At 37.7% G+C, this 20896-nt stretch overlaps 12 protein-coding genes across 12 annotated transcripts; 6 read left to right on the plus strand and 6 right to left on the minus strand.

The window, feature by feature from the left end:
* Positions 1-12: 12 nt before the first annotated feature.
* UMP1 (Ump1p) lies at positions 13-459 on the minus strand (the record flags this gene model as incomplete). Its single annotated transcript, XM_056224297.1, has 1 exon — positions 13-459. The coding sequence occupies one exon, from the start codon at positions 457-459 to the stop codon at positions 13-15; it is 447 nt and encodes a 148-aa protein (XP_056080527.1).
* Positions 460-691: 232 nt separating this feature from the next.
* SWD3 (Swd3p) lies at positions 692-1639 on the plus strand (the record flags this gene model as incomplete). Its single annotated transcript, XM_056224308.1, has 1 exon — positions 692-1639. One exon carries the CDS (start codon positions 692-694, stop codon positions 1637-1639), a length of 948 nt encoding a protein of 315 aa, XP_056080528.1.
* A 363-nt stretch (positions 1640-2002) lies between these two features.
* Positions 2003-2941, plus strand: ECM31 (3-methyl-2-oxobutanoate hydroxymethyltransferase; the record flags this gene model as incomplete). Its single annotated transcript, XM_056224319.1, has 1 exon — positions 2003-2941. The coding sequence occupies one exon, from the start codon at positions 2003-2005 to the stop codon at positions 2939-2941; it is 939 nt and encodes a 312-aa protein (XP_056080529.1).
* A 175-nt stretch (positions 2942-3116) lies between these two features.
* On the minus strand, positions 3117-4472 carry EHT1 (medium-chain fatty acid ethyl ester synthase/esterase; the record flags this gene model as incomplete). The annotated part of the gene is made up of 1 exon (XM_056224330.1): positions 3117-4472. One exon carries the CDS (start codon positions 4470-4472, stop codon positions 3117-3119), a length of 1356 nt encoding a protein of 451 aa, XP_056080530.1.
* Positions 4473-4855: 383 nt separating this feature from the next.
* FZO1 (mitofusin) lies at positions 4856-7423 on the minus strand (the record flags this gene model as incomplete). Its single annotated transcript, XM_056224341.1, has 1 exon — positions 4856-7423. The coding sequence occupies one exon, from the start codon at positions 7421-7423 to the stop codon at positions 4856-4858; it is 2568 nt and encodes an 855-aa protein (XP_056080531.1).
* Positions 7424-8064: 641 nt separating this feature from the next.
* DTR1 (Dtr1p) lies at positions 8065-9783 on the plus strand (the record flags this gene model as incomplete). Its single annotated transcript, XM_056224352.1, has 1 exon — positions 8065-9783. One exon carries the CDS (start codon positions 8065-8067, stop codon positions 9781-9783), a length of 1719 nt encoding a protein of 572 aa, XP_056080532.1.
* Positions 9784-10043: 260 nt separating this feature from the next.
* On the minus strand, positions 10044-10568 carry RPS6B (40S ribosomal protein eS6; the record flags this gene model as incomplete). The annotated part of the gene is made up of 1 exon (XM_056224364.1): positions 10044-10568. The coding sequence occupies one exon, from the start codon at positions 10566-10568 to the stop codon at positions 10044-10046; it is 525 nt and encodes a 174-aa protein (XP_056080533.1).
* Positions 10569-11818: 1250 nt separating this feature from the next.
* On the minus strand, positions 11819-13162 carry SMP1 (Smp1p; the record flags this gene model as incomplete). Its single annotated transcript, XM_056224375.1, has 1 exon — positions 11819-13162. The coding sequence occupies one exon, from the start codon at positions 13160-13162 to the stop codon at positions 11819-11821; it is 1344 nt and encodes a 447-aa protein (XP_056080534.1).
* A 1285-nt stretch (positions 13163-14447) lies between these two features.
* On the plus strand, positions 14448-15401 carry YPC1 (phytoceramidase; the record flags this gene model as incomplete). Its single annotated transcript, XM_056224386.1, has 1 exon — positions 14448-15401. The coding sequence occupies one exon, from the start codon at positions 14448-14450 to the stop codon at positions 15399-15401; it is 954 nt and encodes a 317-aa protein (XP_056080535.1).
* A 340-nt stretch (positions 15402-15741) lies between these two features.
* Positions 15742-17403, plus strand: SMKI02G2940 (uncharacterized protein; the record flags this gene model as incomplete). The annotated part of the gene is made up of 1 exon (XM_056224397.1): positions 15742-17403. The coding sequence occupies one exon, from the start codon at positions 15742-15744 to the stop codon at positions 17401-17403; it is 1662 nt and encodes a 553-aa protein (XP_056080536.1).
* A 180-nt stretch (positions 17404-17583) lies between these two features.
* On the minus strand, positions 17584-18420 carry MBA1 (Mba1p; the record flags this gene model as incomplete). Its single annotated transcript, XM_056224408.1, has 1 exon — positions 17584-18420. The coding sequence occupies one exon, from the start codon at positions 18418-18420 to the stop codon at positions 17584-17586; it is 837 nt and encodes a 278-aa protein (XP_056080537.1).
* A 587-nt stretch (positions 18421-19007) lies between these two features.
* Positions 19008-20777, plus strand: PCH2 (Pch2p; the record flags this gene model as incomplete). The annotated part of the gene is made up of 2 exons (XM_056224419.1): positions 19008-20558; positions 20634-20777. The coding sequence occupies 2 exons, from the start codon at positions 19008-19010 to the stop codon at positions 20775-20777; spliced, it is 1695 nt and encodes a 564-aa protein (XP_056080538.1).
* Between the last annotated feature and the right edge of the window lie 119 nt (positions 20778-20896).

Raw genomic sequence — 20896 nt, forward strand, 5'->3', positions numbered from 1 at the left:
ATCGGCAACAACCTAAATTCCTAATTGCTTCTCAATTTTGCTATGAATGTCATCGCCTACCATGGTGCTGGACTGTAAACCGGTGCCAGGGTAGACGTCCTCCCAGTCAATGCTGCACTCTTTGTTCAGTAATATGTCACGGTGCATGCTACCGCTCGTTGAGAGAGGGTTGAAGTCGGTGCGATTAACAATTTCCATTTCCATCGTCCTTTTCATAGGCTCGGCAATGCCGAATATCTGTCGATACTGTTCCATTTGTCTTTGACGTTGTGTAGTTTCCCAATGCTTCAACTTTGACTCCAAAGGGTGTCTGTCATTTAGTTGTGTGGAAAGAGGCACTGCACCACCTTCTTGCTGGCGTAATGTGTCTGGCAAGGAGGGCACCGCAGACGAGAGAGCGCTTTTGTCTTGATCTGTGGAGACTTGGGATTTAAAGTTGCCTTCTGGAACGATATTCATGATTAGTGATCGGGCTATTCGTATTCTTGTCTTAACAATGTTCAATCCCCTCGACTGCGAAACTACACAACTCATTTTAATAGACCCCAGTGGATAAAATTGCCACCGTATGGTCACCCGGAGAGGGTAAAAAAAGCAAGGCTATTAATAAGAGTTGACGCATTGCCCGTGGTAGACACTCGAGGGTTAAGAATTTCAAGATCATTACTGTGAGTGGCCATTGTATGTTCATATGTTTCAGTTGATTGATTCTGTGGCAACACAGAATGGATTGAAAGCTACCTCTGCAAAAATATCACCTGATGGGCAGTTCCTTGCCATAACGCAAGGCCTTAACATCCTGGTATACGATATTAAGAAGCATGCCATATCACAAACACTGGTCACATCACATGCAAGGCCTTTTTCGGAGTTGTGCTGGTCTCCCGATGGGCATTGCTTAGCTACTGCATCAGATGATTTTTCTGTGGAAATAATACATTTATCTTATGGGCTGTTGCATACTTTTGTGGGTCATACAGCGCCTGTTATATCTCTGACGTTCAATAGAAAGGGTAACTTGCTTTTTACGTCCTCAATGGATGAAAGTATCAAGATATGGGACACATTGAACGGGTCCTTGATGAAAACAATATCTGCACACTCAGAAGCAGTTGTTTCTGTGGATGTACCCTTGAATGATTCTTCCATTCTAAGTTCAGGTTCGTATGACGGGCTCATACGGATCTTCGATGCAGAGACTGGCCACTGTCTAAAGACGCTGACCTATGACAAGGACTGGAAAAGAGAAAACGGTGTCGTGCCTATCTCTCAAGTCAAATTTTCCGAAAATGCAAGGTATCTCTTGGTGAAATCACTGGATGGAGTAGTGAAAATATGGGATTGTATTGGGGGTTGCGTAGTCCGTACTTTTCAAGTACAACCACTCGAGAATGGCGTGCTGCATCATTCGTGCGGTATGGATTTTCTAAATCCGGAAGATGGAACAACTCCTTTGGTAATCAGTGGTTATGAAAACGGCGATATATACTGTTGGAATTCTGATTCTAAAGGTCTCCTGCAATTGCTTGACGGTTCTTTGCATCATCACAATAGTCCCGTCATGAGCATACACTGCATCGGTAACATAATGTGTTCTCTTGCATTGAACGGAGATTGCTGTTTGTGGAGATGGGTGTGAAGAACCAGCATTATGTAAATGACAAATGTTTTCTCACGGTTTGACGAACGAACACGTATGTATTATATATTATAGATGTTAATAGTTTTTGGGAGGTTGGAACTGCGATGAGGCTGCTCTTGACTTTATTCTTTTTTTTTTTTTTTTCACTAACTGTTTCTAACGTGATGAGCAAAATTGCCTTGAAAATTATCAATGCGGAGGAAATCGAGCAGCTTTTATTCTTACTTTACATCTCGAAGAAATCACATTTTAAATTAACTTCAATAAAGCTAGACGTAGGGCACTTAACAAATCAATTATCAAACAGAATCCTGTTAACCGATTCACTTGTCAAAAAAGAAAGGGGAGTTAATGGGCAGTATGAATATAACGAAAAGATCTTTGTGTGCTTTCCCTATGCGATTTTACTCTACAGTAAAGAACATCGCCAAATACAACACAATCCAGGACATCAGAAACAAATACCTTGCTGGTACACCTTTGTCCATGTGCACCGCACATGACTTCATCACTGCTACATGGGTTAACAAAGCTAATTGTGATTTGCTTCTAGTCGGAGATTCTTTAGCGATGACTTCATTGGGTTATGATAGCACAATTACACTTTCGTTGAACGAATTCAAATATCATGTTTCATCTGTGTGCAGAGCTGAAGGTTCTTCCATGGTGGTTGTAGATATGCCATTCGGTACATTTGAATCTGACATGTCTAAAGGCTTGAAAAATGCCATAGATATCATGAAATTGCACAGTAAAGTCACTTCTGTCAAAGTAGAAGTAGGTTTATACAGTACGGACAAATATACCATGAAATATATCGAGGAACTGTGCTCCAGAGGTATCCCTGTTATGGCTCATATAGGATTAACACCGCAAAAAGTACATTCACTTGGAGGTTATAAGGTGCAAGCAAACAAGAGTCTGTTACAAATGCAGGAGTTGTTCGAAACGGCCAAGCAATTGCAAAAAATCGGCTGCTGGTCTATCCTCATTGAATGCGTTCCTCATAAAATGGCTCAATTCATGACATCTAAACTTTCCATACCAACAATAGGTATTGGTGCAGGTAATGGTACTAGTGGGCAAGTTTTAGTCATATCCGACCTTTTGGGGATGCAAGGTGAATCGGTCCCAAAATTTGTCAAGCAAACTGTAAACATGGCAGATATTGCAACTCAGGGCTTGAAAGAGTATATTGCTAATGTGGAAGATAGAACATTTCCTGAAAAAGGCCCACACACTTTTAAAGTTAAAGACGAATTGTGGAGTGAATTTCTTTCTTCAGTTAACGAAAAATAGTATAAATAGATAAACGTTATCGCATATAGGTACTTTTAAAGAGAAAACCCCCTTGTATTTCAAACATATTGAGGGCACAAAACAATAAATACATATGTATATATTACGTGCAATAAAGGAACGCCGATCATACTATATAAACACATAAGAAAGTGACCTAGAGGAAATATGTATATCATACAACCAGTTGATCAAATTTAGTAAAGAATTCTGCAATCGCCTTAGTTGCCCACGAGTTATTGTCATTATCTAGGTAGGCTAAATGGCCCCCTAAATCGGTTCCGCAATACAAAATACGAGGGTTTTTTTCTACAATTGAATAAGGCTGATCTGGGCCGACAACAGGATCATCTCTAGAATTGATAACTAAAGTAGGAACCTTAATTGTAGCAACTCTGTTTATTGAGCTAGCTGCTTTATAATACTCCATTGCATTTGGAAAGCCTAAAGCAGGTGCAGTATACAATTCATCGAATTCCAGACTCGATTTGAAGTGTTTTGCCTTTATTAAATTTTCAGGGGTGAACATATAGTAGGATGGATTTTTTACTGTAGGAGGATGGTCGGGATGAGAGCCGTTTGGGACTCCTAGTTCACCCATGTTAACTTGAACGGTTCTTGTTAAAAACTGTGCAATATTTTTGGAAAATAAAGTTTTTGACCACCAATCCTCGGTCATTCTAAGCGCTGAAAGGAGAAGGTCCCAAGGATTGCATAAGGTAGCAGCTGCAGATAAAGGTGATTTATCACCTTCTTCACCGAGATAATTCCCCAACATGGTGGCACCAAAAGAACATCCTACAGCGTATAACTTTCTGTTTGGATGTCTTTGATTTTCTCTTTGCAAAAATTCACGGATATCCATTGTGTGGTAAGCCGTGAATAAGTTCCTGGTTGTAATTTTGGAGCGTGCACAACCTCTGGTATTTAGCACCACCACTTGAAATTTCCCGCTGCGAGACAGGTTTTCAGCAAGAGATCTTATGATCGGTTCATGACTGCCACCGGCAAGTCCATGCAAAATGACTACTAAGGGGAGCTCAATTTCTCTGAGCTCCTTTAACTCATTATCCTTCAAATATCTTGTACGTGGTTGTAAACGAGGCCATCCTTCTGGATGCGTCGCTTTTTCGTCTCCGTCGAATTTGCTTTTATCAAAGCTCATGGTACTTTGATTGAGTTTGTAATCCCTCTTCCAGGAGCTCATAACCCAATCAGCGGTGCAAACTCCATTATCGGAGAATTTGATAATTTCTCTGCCATAAAATACAGGAAATTTCTTCGAGAAGTCTGCAGCGTTTAAGTACAACGTTTGTAAAATACCTGTGAACAAGTAAGGACTCAATTTGAAGTGAGCACCATTCTTCAAACTTGGAACATATTTGTTAACGAACTGATCAAATTCAATCTGTTCCTTGTTATCTTTTAAACCTAGTTTCATGGAACCATTTTCACCGACAACATGCGAAACAGTACCATTGTATCCCCAATGGAATGGGTTGATAGCTGGCCATTTCGAAACTTCTGACATGTTTGATTTTTTTTTGCTTGTTTACTTGCACAATTATTATTAATTTGGTGATTGAACTCTCAAAAACATTGCGTATTAATAATCAACAGGAAAAATACTCGAGAGCTATTACTTTCAGGGACATCCGATATCTTATGCCCTCTTTAATCTTGCACATGCGGAAGATTAAAAAAAAAAAAAGAATCTCGGAACCGGAACGAGGTTGCCCATTTTCTAGTTCCGTTACCGCAGGATTGCGCAAATCATTTAACAGATACACGGACACAGGGTCCCCATAATTGATGTTTATGTAATTTCGCGTGTAGTGAAGGGAATAGTTAGTTGGAATGATAATTATATATATATATATATGTTTTAGAAAGGCTGTCTATTTACAAGGACATCTAATCAATATCTAGATTAATTTCCTCCACCGTTGCTATTTGAGCCGAGGTCCCCTCGTACAAGGACTGGAAGAATTTGATTGATAGCAAGTTACTTTCTTTTTTCCTTTCCAATTCTTTCTTAGTTATTTGCTTCTTATCCATGATTATTTCACACGACCTTAAAATTTCACGAGTAGGCACACGTAGAACATCACGTACTTCATTCGAAGCTCTTTGGGCGTTGAGGTGGATGTAATCCAGTTCCTGTAGCTTTCTTTTGTATTTCTTGGAAAGATTCATGGGTAAGGCACGAGGCAGGTCATGGATTAAATAGGTGATTCCTAGTAAGGAACCCACGACTATAATTGGGACTGATAACTTCTTGAGTGAGCTCCACGATGACAACTTAATACCGTTTAATATAATGTTTCCTACTACTTTGGTACTCCCTAGGAAGTATAATGTTAGCGTGGGAATCTTTGATGTGAAAAGTAATGATGGTTTTGACCAATACTGTGTCAGAGGATAATTTTTCAAGCCCAAAGACCTCATTACACCATTCTGACCCTCGGTCGATTGATTTTCTATATCCCGCAATGGCGCTGTGACGGGTTTCTGCCAACTTAGATAAGACAAAAACCCCTTCCAACTTGGTGCAAACAAATCAGCTACTGATAAGGATACTCTTAACCTCTTTCCTATCAAGTGTTTCCTTTTCTTAAACATCAGTTCACTTTTGAAGACACGTTCACACATAAAATCATCACCAAGTTCATTTTTACCAATCTCATAAATTTTTTTTACCAGCACATCTGTCTGTTGTTTAGCAAACAATTCACTTGAACTTATTGATTCATCAATCTGATCTACAATAAAAGCTTCCGTTGAAAAAATGAAGTCGTAAATTTGAGCAAGCCCTTGGTACTTCGGATACTCGTGCAGTGGAACATCCAATGCATTGAGAAGCGCTTCTTTCGTATTTATGTAGGTTGCCGCAATTGTTTCCTCGGCCATTTGGTCAACAGAAGTTGTCAAATCATTACACTTTGTCCTGACAATTAATATTTCAGGTCTCAATGTTTCCAATTGTTCGTTGATTTTTTTTTCTTCTTTGGTATACATCTCCATGTTAGATTTGGAAATCATTGTTATATCGCTCAATAATTTCGATAAGTATGTTTTAGCAGGCAGTAGTTTAGAGAGTGATCTTTTCTTCAGAACGAAATTGCGCAATGAATCTTCTAGACTGTCAAAGTCCGGATCTGGATCATTGTTAGAATATGGATCGTCGTGAGGACTTCCGTCATCATCATCTTCACTACCATTATCGTTATTATACCTTGGCATTTCATCTCCATTCTTAGAAACAAAATGGACAAAATCACCCGCACGTTTATGTGTTTCTGGCGACAGGTCACGAATTTGCTTTAGTATTAAGTCTTTACAACGTTGTTTGTCTCTGATTTTGTCAAATTTTTTCACAACAAAAAACATCAATTTTTTTTCACGAGATGCCAAAGAAATAAACTCCTTGGCTGATAGTGTAAGTTGGTTCTCTGCGTTGACAACAAAAATTACCAAATCGATTTCTTCTTGACGGGACATTACCTCAGCGGTTTGTAAGGAGTCCATATTCAGCCCGGGCGAGTCAATCAATGAAATATCAACAGTACCATTTCTTAGTAAACTAGTAGAAGCAGGCCTTTTATCGTCCTTTATATAAATCTTTAATAATGCGTATTTTTCGTTTTGGGGAACTAAATCGGGAAGTTCTTTCAATGTATGGATTTCGTAAGTTTTTGGATTTTGTATTGAGTACATATCAATGGCTTCCTTGAGTGTGGCAGCTATGCCCAGCGGTATAGCATGTACTTCCTCAATGCCGTCATTTTCGCGGGCTTCTATTATTTCGGAAAACACATTAGTACATGGTAGTTGATCTTCAGGCAGTAAACGCTGCTTCAGTAGAGAGTTGCATAGAGCCGATTTACCAGTATTTACATCACCTGTGATGAATACTTTGGAAGAGACATCATCCACTCTTTTTTTCAACGCATTTAAGTGACTTGTAACTGAATCGATTTGTGATTGAAATAATTTTGACAGAGCTTCTTTTTCGATGTTGAAATCTTTTTTTTCTTTCGTATTATAATGACCATCTAGCTTGATATTCAGCTGTAAAACGTGTAATTTCTCCCGCTCATCATTAGCAGCGATAAAGATAGGACGGATATTATTTTCTTCCTGAAGCTGATCCATGAAATGCTGTGTCTTTAAAATAGACCTTTTTAAAAGTACTCTATTGTTGTTGTAGTTCCACTGACTAAGTTGTGAGGAAATTAAATGCGCTTTTGAGCTGGAGGAACGCAATGAGGGCAATAAATCCTCGTCTCTGTGACCTTCTTCACCATCAAACAATGTGGTGTGGTCGTCAGACAGTCTGTGAAAGTTATTACTTAAAAACTGACCTTCGTTGCGTGAGTATGTAAGAGTTGGTGGTACCACCGTGACAGTATCATCATCTTGATCTGTGGAGGGTTTGCGCTGTTTATTGCTATTTTCAAACTGCCGCTTTTCTTCAGACATGTTGTTAAAAAGAGTCTACCGATCTGACTTTATTCCTATGTGTTATATGAAGTCACCCTGTGTTCTAGTGTACTTTCCTTTGTTTGTCAACGGCTTAAATAGTCTTGTATTTACATTGTTTCAATAATGTCATCGTTCGCCTCAATTATTATTTGTCCGGTCCTATTCATCCACAGGAATACTATCTTTACCCGGCCAGTTCCTTTTTTTTGTATGTAAATTAGCGTGCGTTCGTTTGTTGTTAGCACAAGGTATTTTTACTAGCGCCATGAGCTACTAATACAAGAATAATTTAATCATAATGGGACTAAGATGTAGTATAAAAGGCAGAAAGTGGTTGGTATCTCATTCATTTTTAGACATGAAGGGGATGAGAAATGTGATGTTCAATTGTTGCGACGCCGTCAATATTTTTAAAAGGGCTCTCTCGCGAGTGTTCACGTTAAATATTCTTTCGGAAACTTTCAACCCAGACAATCTGTCATCTGGAAAAAAACGACACAAACTCTTTAATAAAAACAATTACAATTCTGAAAATATATGAGCAGTATGATTAGGCTAGTAAAATTCAATTAGAAAGATTGATCTTGGTATTCTATCAGAGGAAAGACCTTCAAGTACCGGAGGACAGATAAAGAGCGATGGAAGGCAAACCGTTTCAAAAAAGAAAATTAGGTTTGCAAATAAACTCGCAAGATAGTGGAACAAGCCAGACAACATTTCACTCGACTCAAGATTTAGTAGACGATGTAATTAATGAAAGCTGGGATCGTGTAAATCAAGGGAATAATGATGCAGGCAAGCAGATTTTTCATGATCAGGTAGATTCTTCCCCGTCCTTATCGGCACAGAAAGCGAATACGAAAGAGGAAGAGGTAGCTATCAAGTCATCGAACTCACAATCAACAGACCCTCTTGCAGACACTCGAGAAAATATTCCATACACGTATTTTAGCAAGGATCGAAGGTTAATTATTTTTGGTATTATCATTTTTATAGGGTTTTTGGGCCCAATGTCAGGAAATATATACATTCCAGCGTTACCTCTGTTACAAAGAGAATTTGGTGTAAGTGCAACGACGATAAATGCTACAGTTTCTGTATTTATGGCCGTTTTCTCAGTAGGCCCACTCTTTTGGGGCGCTCTTGCAGATTTTGGAGGAAGAAAATTCCTATATATGGCATCGTTATCACTAATGTTAATTGTTAATATACTATTAGCTGCCGTACCGGTGAATATTGCGGCGCTCTTCGTATTGAGAGTTTTCCAAGCTTTCGCTTCCAGTTCTGTAATTTCTTTGGGGGCCGGCACCGTAACAGACGTTGTTCCTCCCAAACACAGAGGAAAGGCAATAGCGTACTTCATGATGGGCCCAAATATGGGTCCCATCATAGCACCTATTGTTGCTGGACTAATTTTAATGAAAGGAGATTACTGGAGATGGCTTTTTGGTTTCACTGCTATTATTGCAGGAATAGCGTTAATCTTGGTAAGTGCGCTTCTTCCAGAAACATTGCGTTGTATTGTTGGCAATGGGGATCCTAGATGGAGTGAAAAAAAGAATGAATCAAAGAATAAAGAACATTCATCCGTGAAAGGAAATGAAATATTACGTTGGCATCTATTCCCAGACATGGGTATTCGCAAACCAGTCACTAATGATCAATTTTTTCGACAAAAATTTCCAAAACCACCTAAAGCAGGTATAACTCTATACTGGAAAATGATTAAATGTCCCCCAATTTTAATTACATCAATCAGCACTGCACTTTTATTTTCCAGTTACTATGCCTTTAGCGTTACATTTTCATATTATCTTGAAAATGACTACCATTTTACTATGTTAGAAATTGGTGCTGCTTATGTCTGTCCAGGTGTAGCCATGTTACTAGGATCTCAATCTGGTGGCCACCTTTCAGATTATCTTCGCTCACGCTGGATCAAAAGTCATCCCGAAAAGAAGTTTCCTGCAGAGTGTCGTTTATTATTAAATCTAGTTGGGATTTTACTAACGATATGCGGTACAGTTGGATATGGTTGGTCGATCTTCTTTCATTATCACTTTGTAGTTCTTTTGGTTTTCTCTGCTCTCACTGCTTTTGGTATGACCTGGTGTAGCAACACCTCAATGACATATCTCACTGAGTTATTCCCTAAAAGAGCCGCTGGGACTGTCGCGGTTAGTAGTTTCTTTAGAAACATTGGTGCAGCGGTAAGTTCTGCTATTATCTTACAACTTTGTAGAGCAATGGGAGTTGGGTGGTGTTTTACCGGGCTGGGTATGTGCAGCTTGATATCTTTGATTGGGATGTTGTATCTAATCATTTCTCAAAGAAAATATACTCCGGAAGATTTTTAAGAAATAATTTATGTTTAGCTATTGAACTCAGTTTTCGTAGAAATTCTTAACGTTAAGGAAAACTTTTCTGTTAAATTGCTGTCACACATCACAGCGAGAAAAACATGAAAAAAGAAAAGGATCTTAAGTAGTTTACAAATTAGGTGCATCTGAAACTTCAAAGAATAAAATCGAAGTTATAGTTAATTGTATTGAATTAAGCCAAAAGTATATATATCTAAGAGGAAAAAGTATAAAAATTATGCAGGTCCAAGACATACTTAAGCCTTCAAAGAAGAAGCTCTTCTCTTTCTGATTTCAGCCTTTTCTGCTTTTCTTTCAGACAATCTCTTAGCCAACAATTGAGCGTATTCAGCAGCAGCTTCTCTTTGAGCTTGAGCGTTTCTGACTTTCAAAGCTCTTTGATGTCTCTTTCTTTGCAATCTTTGAGGAGTGACTAATCTTTGAATCTTTGGAGCCTTAGTGTAAGTCTTTTCACCCTTGGTAACTTCTCTTCTGATGACAAAATCACGAACATCATCTTCCTTGGACAAACCGAAGAACTTTCTGATGTTGTTAGCTCTCTTTGGACCTAATCTTTTTGGAACAGTGGTGTCAGTTAGACCTTCCAATTCTTGCTCACCCTTCTTGATAATGACCAAAGCCAAAACAGCCAAATCTGGGCCAACAATGGCACCTCTGACGGACTTTCTCTTTCTTTCACCATCACGTCTTGGTCTGTAACAAGAAACGTTCTTGGTCAACAACAACTTGATTCTGGTTGGCAACAAAACACCTTGTTTCATTGGGAAACCTTGTTTGTCGTTACCACCAGAGATCTTGAAGACGTAGCCCTTGAATTCATCACCAACGGCTTCACCATCGACTTCTTGACCGATTCTCTTGTCGAAGAAAACACGGATACGGTGTTCATCATCAATTTCGAAGGTCTTTTGAGACCCGTTGACTGGGTAAGAAATGTTCAACTGTTGAAAAAAACGCCTGTTAGTAAAATTATAGAAGCCAATATAGTTTCTATTGAATTCCAACAAAATTCCTGCCCAGTTTTCATTAAAAAGTTGGTTTCAAGTTTCATGAACAATACTAAAGCCTATTCGTAAATTTCATGTTTCCATTCATTACTTTAAACTAGTGAAAGAATACCTCTTCGAAGTGTCAGCAGTTGCATAACAAAACGTACTACTCGTTTGTAAAAGGTATTATTCTAACAATTTCTGTTGCGGTTTCCTTATCCGTTGGTAGATGTTTCTTTAACTGCCGAGGGCAGTCCACTAAGCACCTGCAGATTTATTAGAATTCAAATGATAGGGTGATGTTACATACCTTCATGATGGCTCAGTCGTCTATTCACACTAAATGGTTTCAATTAGCTATCTCCTAGAGTTTTAAAGGTTACATTCAATATAAGACTACTTTTTCATTCGAAGATGAACTTTTCCTCCCGTTAGAAATTCTGCCGCTGTACCGTCCAAGCCAAGTCAGTCCACGTCGCGCCAGCTCAGTTCACTTGGGTTATCCACTCACCTCCGGGTGAAAAAGCTGAATGAAGATACTCAAATGACCGCGTTAAAATTGAAGGGACAATACCCCGAGGTACTAAAAAAGAAAAAAAAGAGGTATGGATTTTACAGGTGTACGGATGTAATTATTTGGAATAAATTGGGCGGTTTATATTAAAAGAGGAGGAAAGCTATCCACAAGCACTCTCCACTGACCGCAAGGTGCCTTTAAATTATCTTAGATCAATGGAATACGTCGTATATATGCTATCTAATTTCTTCAGAGGATTGTTACACTTTTTTGTTGAGGAGTTGGTGAAAGAAGTTTCTTTTGTTTTGATTGCTTGAGTTCCCAAATATCGGCGATGGGTCGCATAACAGCACAACCGATTGATGATTGGAAACTTATATCTAAAATGTTTGCTAGTGAGATTGGTTTTTTATTTTTCAATAAAAAAACATCTACTAGGATTTATCAACATAAATAATCTAGTGAATAATCCCCTATAAAGGAAACAGGCAATCAAGCGAATTCATCAAATGGAGGATTCTGTCGGACTTGTCGATTTCCGATCTGGACGGGTTACTGAGGAAGGAAATACCACGATAGAGGAAGATGTGCTTTTTGGAAGTTTTGGAGGTCTACCAATCGGCGGCTTAAGGAAGGAGGTCTCGCCATTTATGTATGTGCTGCCATACGGACCACTATGATTTGAGCCGTTTGTATCATTATTATTATATCTCACAATGTTCGAACAAGCAAACGGTGAAGACATGGCGCTGCTAAGAAGTCGATCGGAAGTGTGCTGTACATTCAAGTTCGGGGATGCTGTTCTTGAATAAACTACTGGTGACTGTTGGCAGATATCATTTGTAGCCCTCGAGATGTTTAACTTCAAAGATGGCCTCTCTGTAAGTTTTGGTCTATTTCTGTTTACCTCGTTCAAATGGTAAACTGTTGTCTGTGTTGGAGCTCCTTCATCTGAAACATTTGAAATTGAAACTTGTGGGTGTATATTTTGTCTTTTTTCAAATTTCATAGTACCACTTATACCATTGAATGATCCCGCCATTGGGTTTGTATTAGCCGGAATAATTTGTACAAACTGTGATTGAATCGGTGGAATATGGCTCACCAAATTCACAGGTAATGGAGGCCTTGGTAAGTGTTCATAAGGTGACGGGAAAAAGTTATCATAACTACGTTGTTTAGTTCCAAGAAGAAGCGAATGTGAATTCAAGGCAATTCTCTTATTCATATCGTCCGGATGAACTGCATCGTTTACATGAACTTGTTGACCGTTAGTTTCTTTATAATGACCAGCATGAAAACCCTCGCCTGAGTTTAAACCGTCTTGCAAAATCGGATGATCGGCATTTTTTTTTGTAAATTCAAAGTTATTAGATCCAATTTGAGATGTGTTTCCCTGATAATGCACCAACGGAGTACGTATACGGGCGCCTTCGTTCTCGTTTGACATCAACGAAGCGCCCAAATAACCATTGCTCTGTACATTGGAACTTGCACAACCTTCAGAATGGGAATCCGGTTTTAGCACGGTTCCTCTTTTTCTCCTACGTTTTCTTTCATTCAGGACAATACGTGGTTTTTTCACATAGTCGCCGTAATCGGAAGGTTCTATGATGTTATGGGGGAGCTCGCTGTTATTCTGATGAACAGTAATCAAGTTGCTCATATCAACAGAAGAGTACTCGTAAAATGTATTATTTGATCCCAAAATAATGACTGCAATATCTACTTGACAAAGCACTGACAATTCATGAGCTTTTTTAAACAGCCCGGCTTTTCGCTTTATAAAAGTCACTGTACGATTTCTGTCATCCTTTATAGGCTCGATTTCGATTTTTCTTCTACCCATTTAGCAGAAAGATTTTGAAAATACCTGTTTTTGCTTATCTGCTATTTAATTCTTTCTTTTCTGACGAAATAGGTCGCTCGAAAACTAGCTTATCTCTCAAATTTCGATTCGTTTTTTCCACTGCCGAATGTGTGATAAGTGAATATGCAAATGAATGATGCAGTGTTTTATAGCTTGGCTGAATAAGTTTTTTGAGCAGGAAATGTGGATATAAAAAGTTCATGTTTTTAAGTTCCTCACCAACATACGAAGCCGGGTATGCATGGAGATTTAAGTTTTGCCAAGCCTCCAATTACTCCAGCGAGGATTATTTTCGCCAAAGGAACAAAGAGGCCGCACTTGCTGCTAAAAAAAGAAGGTGATAGTAATAAAAAAAATCGAAGCAACAATGTCCCAAGCCGTTTTGTAAGCCACTATCATTCTAAACGGCACAGTTACAATGATAAACGGTTTTACGTAAGCGCCAAGAGAAGAACAATAACAATAATGTGCAGGACTTAGTAGAGGTAAAAATTATGAAAAACAGTACTTTCTCTTTGACGGTGCAGAGCAAAGTTTTGGATCAGCATCCGAAGGCTCCAAGAATTTCGACTTATTTCTCTTACATAACAGTAAAATAACAATTCTTCGTATTCTTTACAAGAACCATCATCATAACAAAAAAAAAGTGTTATATGATAATACAAAACAGAACCTATATTATTATCTCCATCAGTTTTTATTTCGTCGTGTTGCCAATAACTAGCTGTCTCAACGGTGTTAACACTAAACGAAAGAAGCTAGAGTACATGGCGGTACCTTCGTATGCCTTTTTCAAACGGAAGTTTCGGCCGCGGTAGTTTAATACCAAAGCTAGAGTTATTCAAGTACCACAATCTTACTCCTCTATCTCCATGCCCCTTCTTCGGTCTCCCTGGGACAAATTATCACGCAAGTTTTTTTAAAATCCGAGGCATCGGAAAATAACTATGCCGACTGAAAGAAATTTTGCCCCTGTAACTTCTTTGTTTGCTATATCCTTTCATTGCTATAGTATATTCTCGTGACATGAAATCTTAGCTTCCTGTTCTATACATGCCTAAAGGGGACTCGGATAGCACTTTATTTTTATCGCTTATAGGAAAAAAAACATGTACTTGAATTTAAAGGTATATACATATACATATACATATATATATATATATATATATATAGAAATTTAGTACATGGGTTTTATATACGGGCCGATATATGCAAAGAGTACTCCATAAAAGAACAGAGAATTTTTTTCAGAAAAGATAAGTCGATGGGAATATTTCGTTGGAACTATCCCGAGAGTTCTGTGCCGGGTTTTTGGGGAGAAACAACATCGACTATTGACTGGTGCGAAGAAAACTATGTGGTTTCTCCTTATATTGCAGAATGGTCGAACACTTTGACCAACAGCGTATTCATACTCACCGCGATTTATTCAATCTACTCTGCGCACAAAAATAAATTAGAGAAAAGATTTTTATTCATTGGATTTGGTTACGGTTTGGTCGGGGTGGGATCATGGTTGTTTCATATGACCTTGAAGTATAGGTTTCAATTGCTGGATGAGCTACCCATGATATATGCCATGTGCATTCCAACATGGAGTTTAGTGTGTGAGGCCAAAGAGGCGTTGTTTAATGGGGATAATCATAAGAAGGTCCCTTTGTTTGAACAGATATTTATCGGCGTCATTATTGCTCTGGTCGTCACAACGGTTAGCATACTCTATGTTATCTATAAGAATGTTGATATTCATCAAATATTGTTTGCTGTACAGATTGTAGTTGTTGCTGCTGCTGCAGGAAGCCTAACGTACAGATATGTCCATGATCCGCTCGCTAAAAGAAATCTCAAGGCTTCTATGGCGCTTGGTGCACTATTTTTCTTATCAGGTTACTTTTCCTGGCTATTGGATATCCATTTTTGCTCATTCTGGGTACACATTAGAAGAAGCATATTGGCTTTGCCGCTGGGGGTACTGCTTGAGCTACATGGATGGTGGCATATACTGACTGGAGTGGGAATATACTTCTATATTGTCTCTTTAGAACATTTGAGAGTCATCACGTTAGACGTTAGCACCGATTACCTGTTTATTTGGAGATGGAAAGTCTTTCCTGAATTGATACGGAAAGGGCACAACCCCTCAACAAGATACTCCCTTGAACTATTTGGGTCATACGTAAATGATTTGGCATTTGAAGCTGAAAAGAAGAAAAAATAATTCTTACGTAATATATTCATAATGAATAGACATATTTATATTTTATTCTATATTATTTCATGTCTAATTTAATGACCAACTATTAACAGAATGTACTTGAAAAAACGTTTTGTAGCTGTTGTTTTCAAAACAAAATGTTTGAATATGATGTATAAATGTGCCTATTAATATAATATAGATCAAACACTTTGTGTGCGCGTTAATACTGTCGGCGGCAAAAGTATCGGAATTGATGAAAATAAACAAAAAAGATGTATTCTATTGTCACCAACACAAAGACCAAAGAAGGGTTATGTTATAAAAATTAGTTAATAACTGACTTGTCCTGTTTAGTAGTAAAATGTTGAATAATATTTCTTCATCTGGAAACATAAACGTTCAATACGAGCAAAATATTAACGGAAGGTTGAAAAACGATAAAACGCCAACAAAATCGTTTAATGCCAATGTTGAATACACAATTTGCAATTACAACAGCTTTGAAAGCTATGAAGAGAGGGTAGTTCTAAACACAATGAAAACATGTTCTAATTACCAGAAAGGGGACATTCTTATTGAGATCCTTCAACCTGTTATGAACCGAACGATTAATACAAGAATAAGCAAAAGCAAAAAAAACAATCCCGAATACAAAAGTGGGGTTCTGAGTCCTGAAGACGAAGCAGAATCATTGATGAAAAAGACTAAATTTCTCAAACGGAAGAGCAACCACCATAAAGAACGGCATGATTGGTCTCGCCTCAGTACGAGCAATATCTGCAAAATTCTGGAAGATATATCAGGTAAAAAGGATAGAACAAGGGTACAGTCCAGCTTGCTTCAGGAGAAAATATATCCCCAAAAAGTTTGCAATCAAAAGATCAAGGAAAATAATCAAAATTGGTCTCAGATTCCTAATGAAGATATATGTGCACTTATAGAAAGGATTGCTAGTAGACGCAGTAAACCCCTTAAACGGACGAATCATCCAGATTATCAAGTTAAAGAAATTACTGACGCTATCGATGCGGCAGGAGATTGTATGCGTAAGGTAGAAGGTATGCAAACGCTGCTTGTTAAGGATGAAGGAAGCTGTGAGAACAGTAGAAGGCGCGATTTTAATTCAAAAAGTATTATACCAAACACGATATCTCTTCCCTTCCAAAAGGACAGAAAACAGTTAAGATCTACCCTACAAAGGAAAAGAAAAAGTTTAGTCACCATCTCTGGGACTCATCATGGAAAGTTTATTATGAGAGAACTTGACAATGAATCGATAGTTAAATTGAATTGTCCTGTCAACAGGTTTTTTAATCAGGAAAAGGTGATATTAAATCATTCGTTTCATCACGAGATAATCGTATATACATATACTGCTCTCCAATTTAAAGTTGAAAATAATATCTGGAAACTCAGGAAATCTCCTATCCAACTTCTCGAACCTGGGGTAATAAATACAACGAACATATTGCATCCCGTTTCGGTACCACAAGGTTTATACGGTGACTTCACGGTGTTTCTCTCAAAAAATCTAACTGATCCTAAAAAGTTCATTGATGGTTGCTGTTTTAGTTTACAGGAGTTGAGGTCACTGACCTGTGCTTTTGGAACATATCAGAAAAATGAACTACATCATCGCATTGCTTACCACACAACAACGATAGAAATGGATTATTATTCGAGTACACAATACGAAAAGAAAAAGCCTCACAAGAATGCGATTTTTAGAAATAGGACGCACGCAAATAGCTGGTTGACACCAAAGAAAGTTTGTGTTCACCGCTTGGATAGCGCAGGATGTTCTCATAGGTTTCAACCTGCAGAAAAGAAGGAAAACCACAAGGATGTGAACAGTCTGCAAGGTAATGATACCCGTCAAAGAAATATTATTTCTGATTTACGGAATTTTTTCCTAAAGTTTTACTGTAATGGCTGCTCTAAGAAAACTGATCTGTCAAAAATATTATTCTATGACGATTTCACGGAAAAATGGGTAAAAATGGGGGAATTGGTGCACCACTAAGTAGGGAACATCTTTATACTTCCCATGAAAAAAGTTCGAAACATTTAATATATACTTTAAAATGGCAACAAGTTGATGGTTTTCACCGAATATATATGTGGTATATGGAATTAGAAACTCAACAAAAGAAATGACTATTTACAGATTTGCTGGAATGTTTCCCCTGGCTTGTATCTTGCTTTAGTTTGGAGGCAAGCGATATATATCTCCATTCATCTTCATTCTACGTATGGCAGTTTTAGTATCATCTTCATAGTTCTTTGGTAATTTATCATTCGGCTTACTTTCAAATAGAGATCCCATTAGAACCATATCATTAGTTGTCGCATCACATAAGAAGGCAATATAGTCTACAACGTCACGATCTAATATCTCACTCTTCTTAGTTTGTTGATTAACTTTAATTAGTCTTTGCTTGGTGTCGAATTTGTATACTAATTGTAAGTGCTCCAAAGGCATTCCAGGAATCATAATGGGCTGTACTGAAACTAGTTTGGGAACCGCATTGAACTTTAACAACTGCCAATCCAAAGTAGCATTACCTGGTAGTTGACGGGACCTAGCCTCTAGGGCCTCTTGAACCCATAGAGAGACCATTCCTTTAATGTCTAAGAGATTTTTATGAGCAAAAGACGTGTTTACATTAATATATGTCTCTATGGCTTTGTTTTTCCAGAGCAAAAAAGACGGTTTAATGCCTGATTGGAAACGAAACAATGCGATTTGAACGGAATTCAAACCAAACGTGTATAGTCTTCTTATTAATGCATTTGCAACGATAAAAGGGTGGGAAAACACGTTTGGAAGGTTTTTGTAAGCAGAAGGAATAAATATTTCAGCAGTGACACCCAGGTGCCGGGGGTTAAAATCTTGTTGCTTGTTTTTATCTTTCTTTTTTGCAGTTTCACTTTCTTTATTCAAAACCAATCTCGAAGTTGAAAATAATTGTTTTCTACTACATGATATCAATAAAGACCTTGCAGGAGAGAAGAGGTATGTAGATCTTAGTACATTCATCTCATAAGTTTACTTAAACAGTTTAGTTGAATTGACGAGTGAAATTTCTTGCTGTACTTATTAGTTAAGAATTCTCAGTTTTTAATTTTTCATTCTGTATAATGGGGAGAAAGCCGGTAGAACAGTTTACGGACAAATAAGTGAGAAGGATTGATTGAATATTAGAATGTGTAAAGAACCATAATATCCGCTTCAAATACGGAAAGGCCGTCCGTAACAAACAGACTTTCACTCTTGATACCTTGCTGAACAAACCTTTTGAAAACCCCCTTTTTATTTTATCAACACTTAGTCTGGTTAAGCAAATAAGTTATATACTCACTGTGGTTATAATTACAAGTAGTTCCCAAAGCCACTCTCCTCCATGATTTTATGAACTGATTTAGTACTTAATCTGTAAGGTACTTAATATGTATATTCTGTTCTTCTGCCTGGCAAAAGTATGTCCTTTTTTTCAGCACAAAAAAATTTCCTTGCTATTAATAAAAAGGTGAGCGGCAAATCTACGAAAAGTTAGGCAATACATAGAGAACAATAATACTTCCATAACAATAATTTAACTCAAACTGAATATATACAACAAAAGGATGAAGTACATCGTTGATCTACAAGTACGGGGATCATCTTTGCATATTATAAGATGTATGTTCAAGGAAGAAGAGCAAAGTTCTTCTCTACAATCTGGTTTCGACCCTAAACAAGGTAGCAACGAAAAGTTGGGGGAATTCTTAAATTTATTAAAGGCAGTTGTCAAAAGAAAGCTGGAAAGCTTCCCAAAATGTCGCCTAAAGAATTCGATTATAACAGGCGAAGAGCTAATGAGAGAAGGGCAAGGAAGCATTGAGATTAGGGATCCACCAACTGAGGCACAGCAGCATTTAATTAGAAGCTTAGCAAAAGTTTTGTTGCACCAGTTTTCAAGTATAAGCGCTACTGCAAGGACGGTTAATGAAGGACAAGATAATTTGTTTCTATCTTTGTTTGTTAAGAAAATTTCTATAGAGACAATGTCAGCATCTTATGTCCCCATTAAATTAAACTTTTATGAGAAGAAAAATTTGGACCAGCATATAGATTATATTTTGGACTCTGAAGAAATTCAGGACTTAAAGACATATCAAGAGTCAGCACCCGATGAATTTATGATATATCCTTTTTGCTGCCTGGAAGAGAATAAAGGATTGAAAAGTGGTAACATTTTGACTACAGAATTCGATAAGATTGACTTAGAATTCGATGAAGATGACAGTCTTGAAGGAGAAACTTTAAACACTTGCCTCAATCCACATGGAAATTTTGACATCCCACTGGCTAAACAAACACTAAATCTCGTGAACATGTCTCTCCTTCCGGCTACAAGTTTGGAAGGACAATGGGAAGCGTTGTATTTTGGTGATAATATTAAAGAGAGACTTTATAGCTACGCAACCATCTCTCTCAAAATAGCAAGGTTCAAAGAAACTGGGAACTTAAATCAGCAGGATAGTAAAACGTTGATAACAAATAACAAATTGCTCCTTGTCCATGGCCCTCCAGGAACAGGTAAAACAACCTTATGTAAAGCCCTTTGTCAAAAACTATCTGTCAGACGGGAATTCTCTGACAATTTTGGTACCATCGATACAAGTTATAAGGGAATAATGATAGAATTGTCTTGTTCACGCATTTTTTCCAAGTGGTTTGGGGAATCATCAAAAAATATATCTATAATATTCCAAGACATCGAGGAACTTTTAAAGGTTAATGAAAAGAACGGAATTTTTATATGTCTTTTGATAGATGAGGTTGAAGCAATAGCAAGCTCGAGGACTAATTTGTCAAATAGGAATGAATCAACAGATGGCATTCGTGTAGTGAATACTTTGCTTACTCAACTTGACAGATTGAAAAAATACCATAATTTTTTGACACTAGCCACATCCAATTTGTTAGATTCTTTAGATGACGCCTTTGTTGATCGTGCGGATGGAGTATTCTATATTGGAAATCCAACGGCAGAGGGTATTCTTCAGATTCTAAGAGTTTGTATAGAAGAGATGATATCTTTGGGTATAGTTTCTTTTCATGCGGTATCATCTGGAGTCTCTTTTTTCGAGAAATATCAAATGAGTTTGCAAAAGATTGCAGTCAAGTGCTCAGTATGTTACTTTTATTCAGCGATGTCACTTTATTTTCCACCACCTTCTTTTTACTAACAGTATTTTGATTAACAGACCCTAAATATTAGCGGCAGGACAACAAGAAAATTATCTTTAATATGCCTTTCTGAGTATTTCCGGACATTTCCTGTGGAAGCGGATGTGTTTATTGCAGCGTTAGCAATGTCAGCACGAAAACTTCGCGGTACTCATAAATGAGAAAGGCGATATTTCCTTGTTTCTTCTGCTCTTTTTATTATTGCCTAGAAGAGTAAGATTCTTGAGGTATGTTCGCCCCGCAGAGGTTGTTGTCGGCTCATTTTCTTGCTATTTTTTTT

Source organism: Saccharomyces mikatae (genome assembly GCF_947241705.1).
Source record: "Saccharomyces mikatae IFO 1815 strain IFO1815 genome assembly, chromosome: 2".
NCBI lineage: Eukaryota > Fungi > Ascomycota > Saccharomycetes > Saccharomycetales > Saccharomycetaceae > Saccharomyces > Saccharomyces mikatae.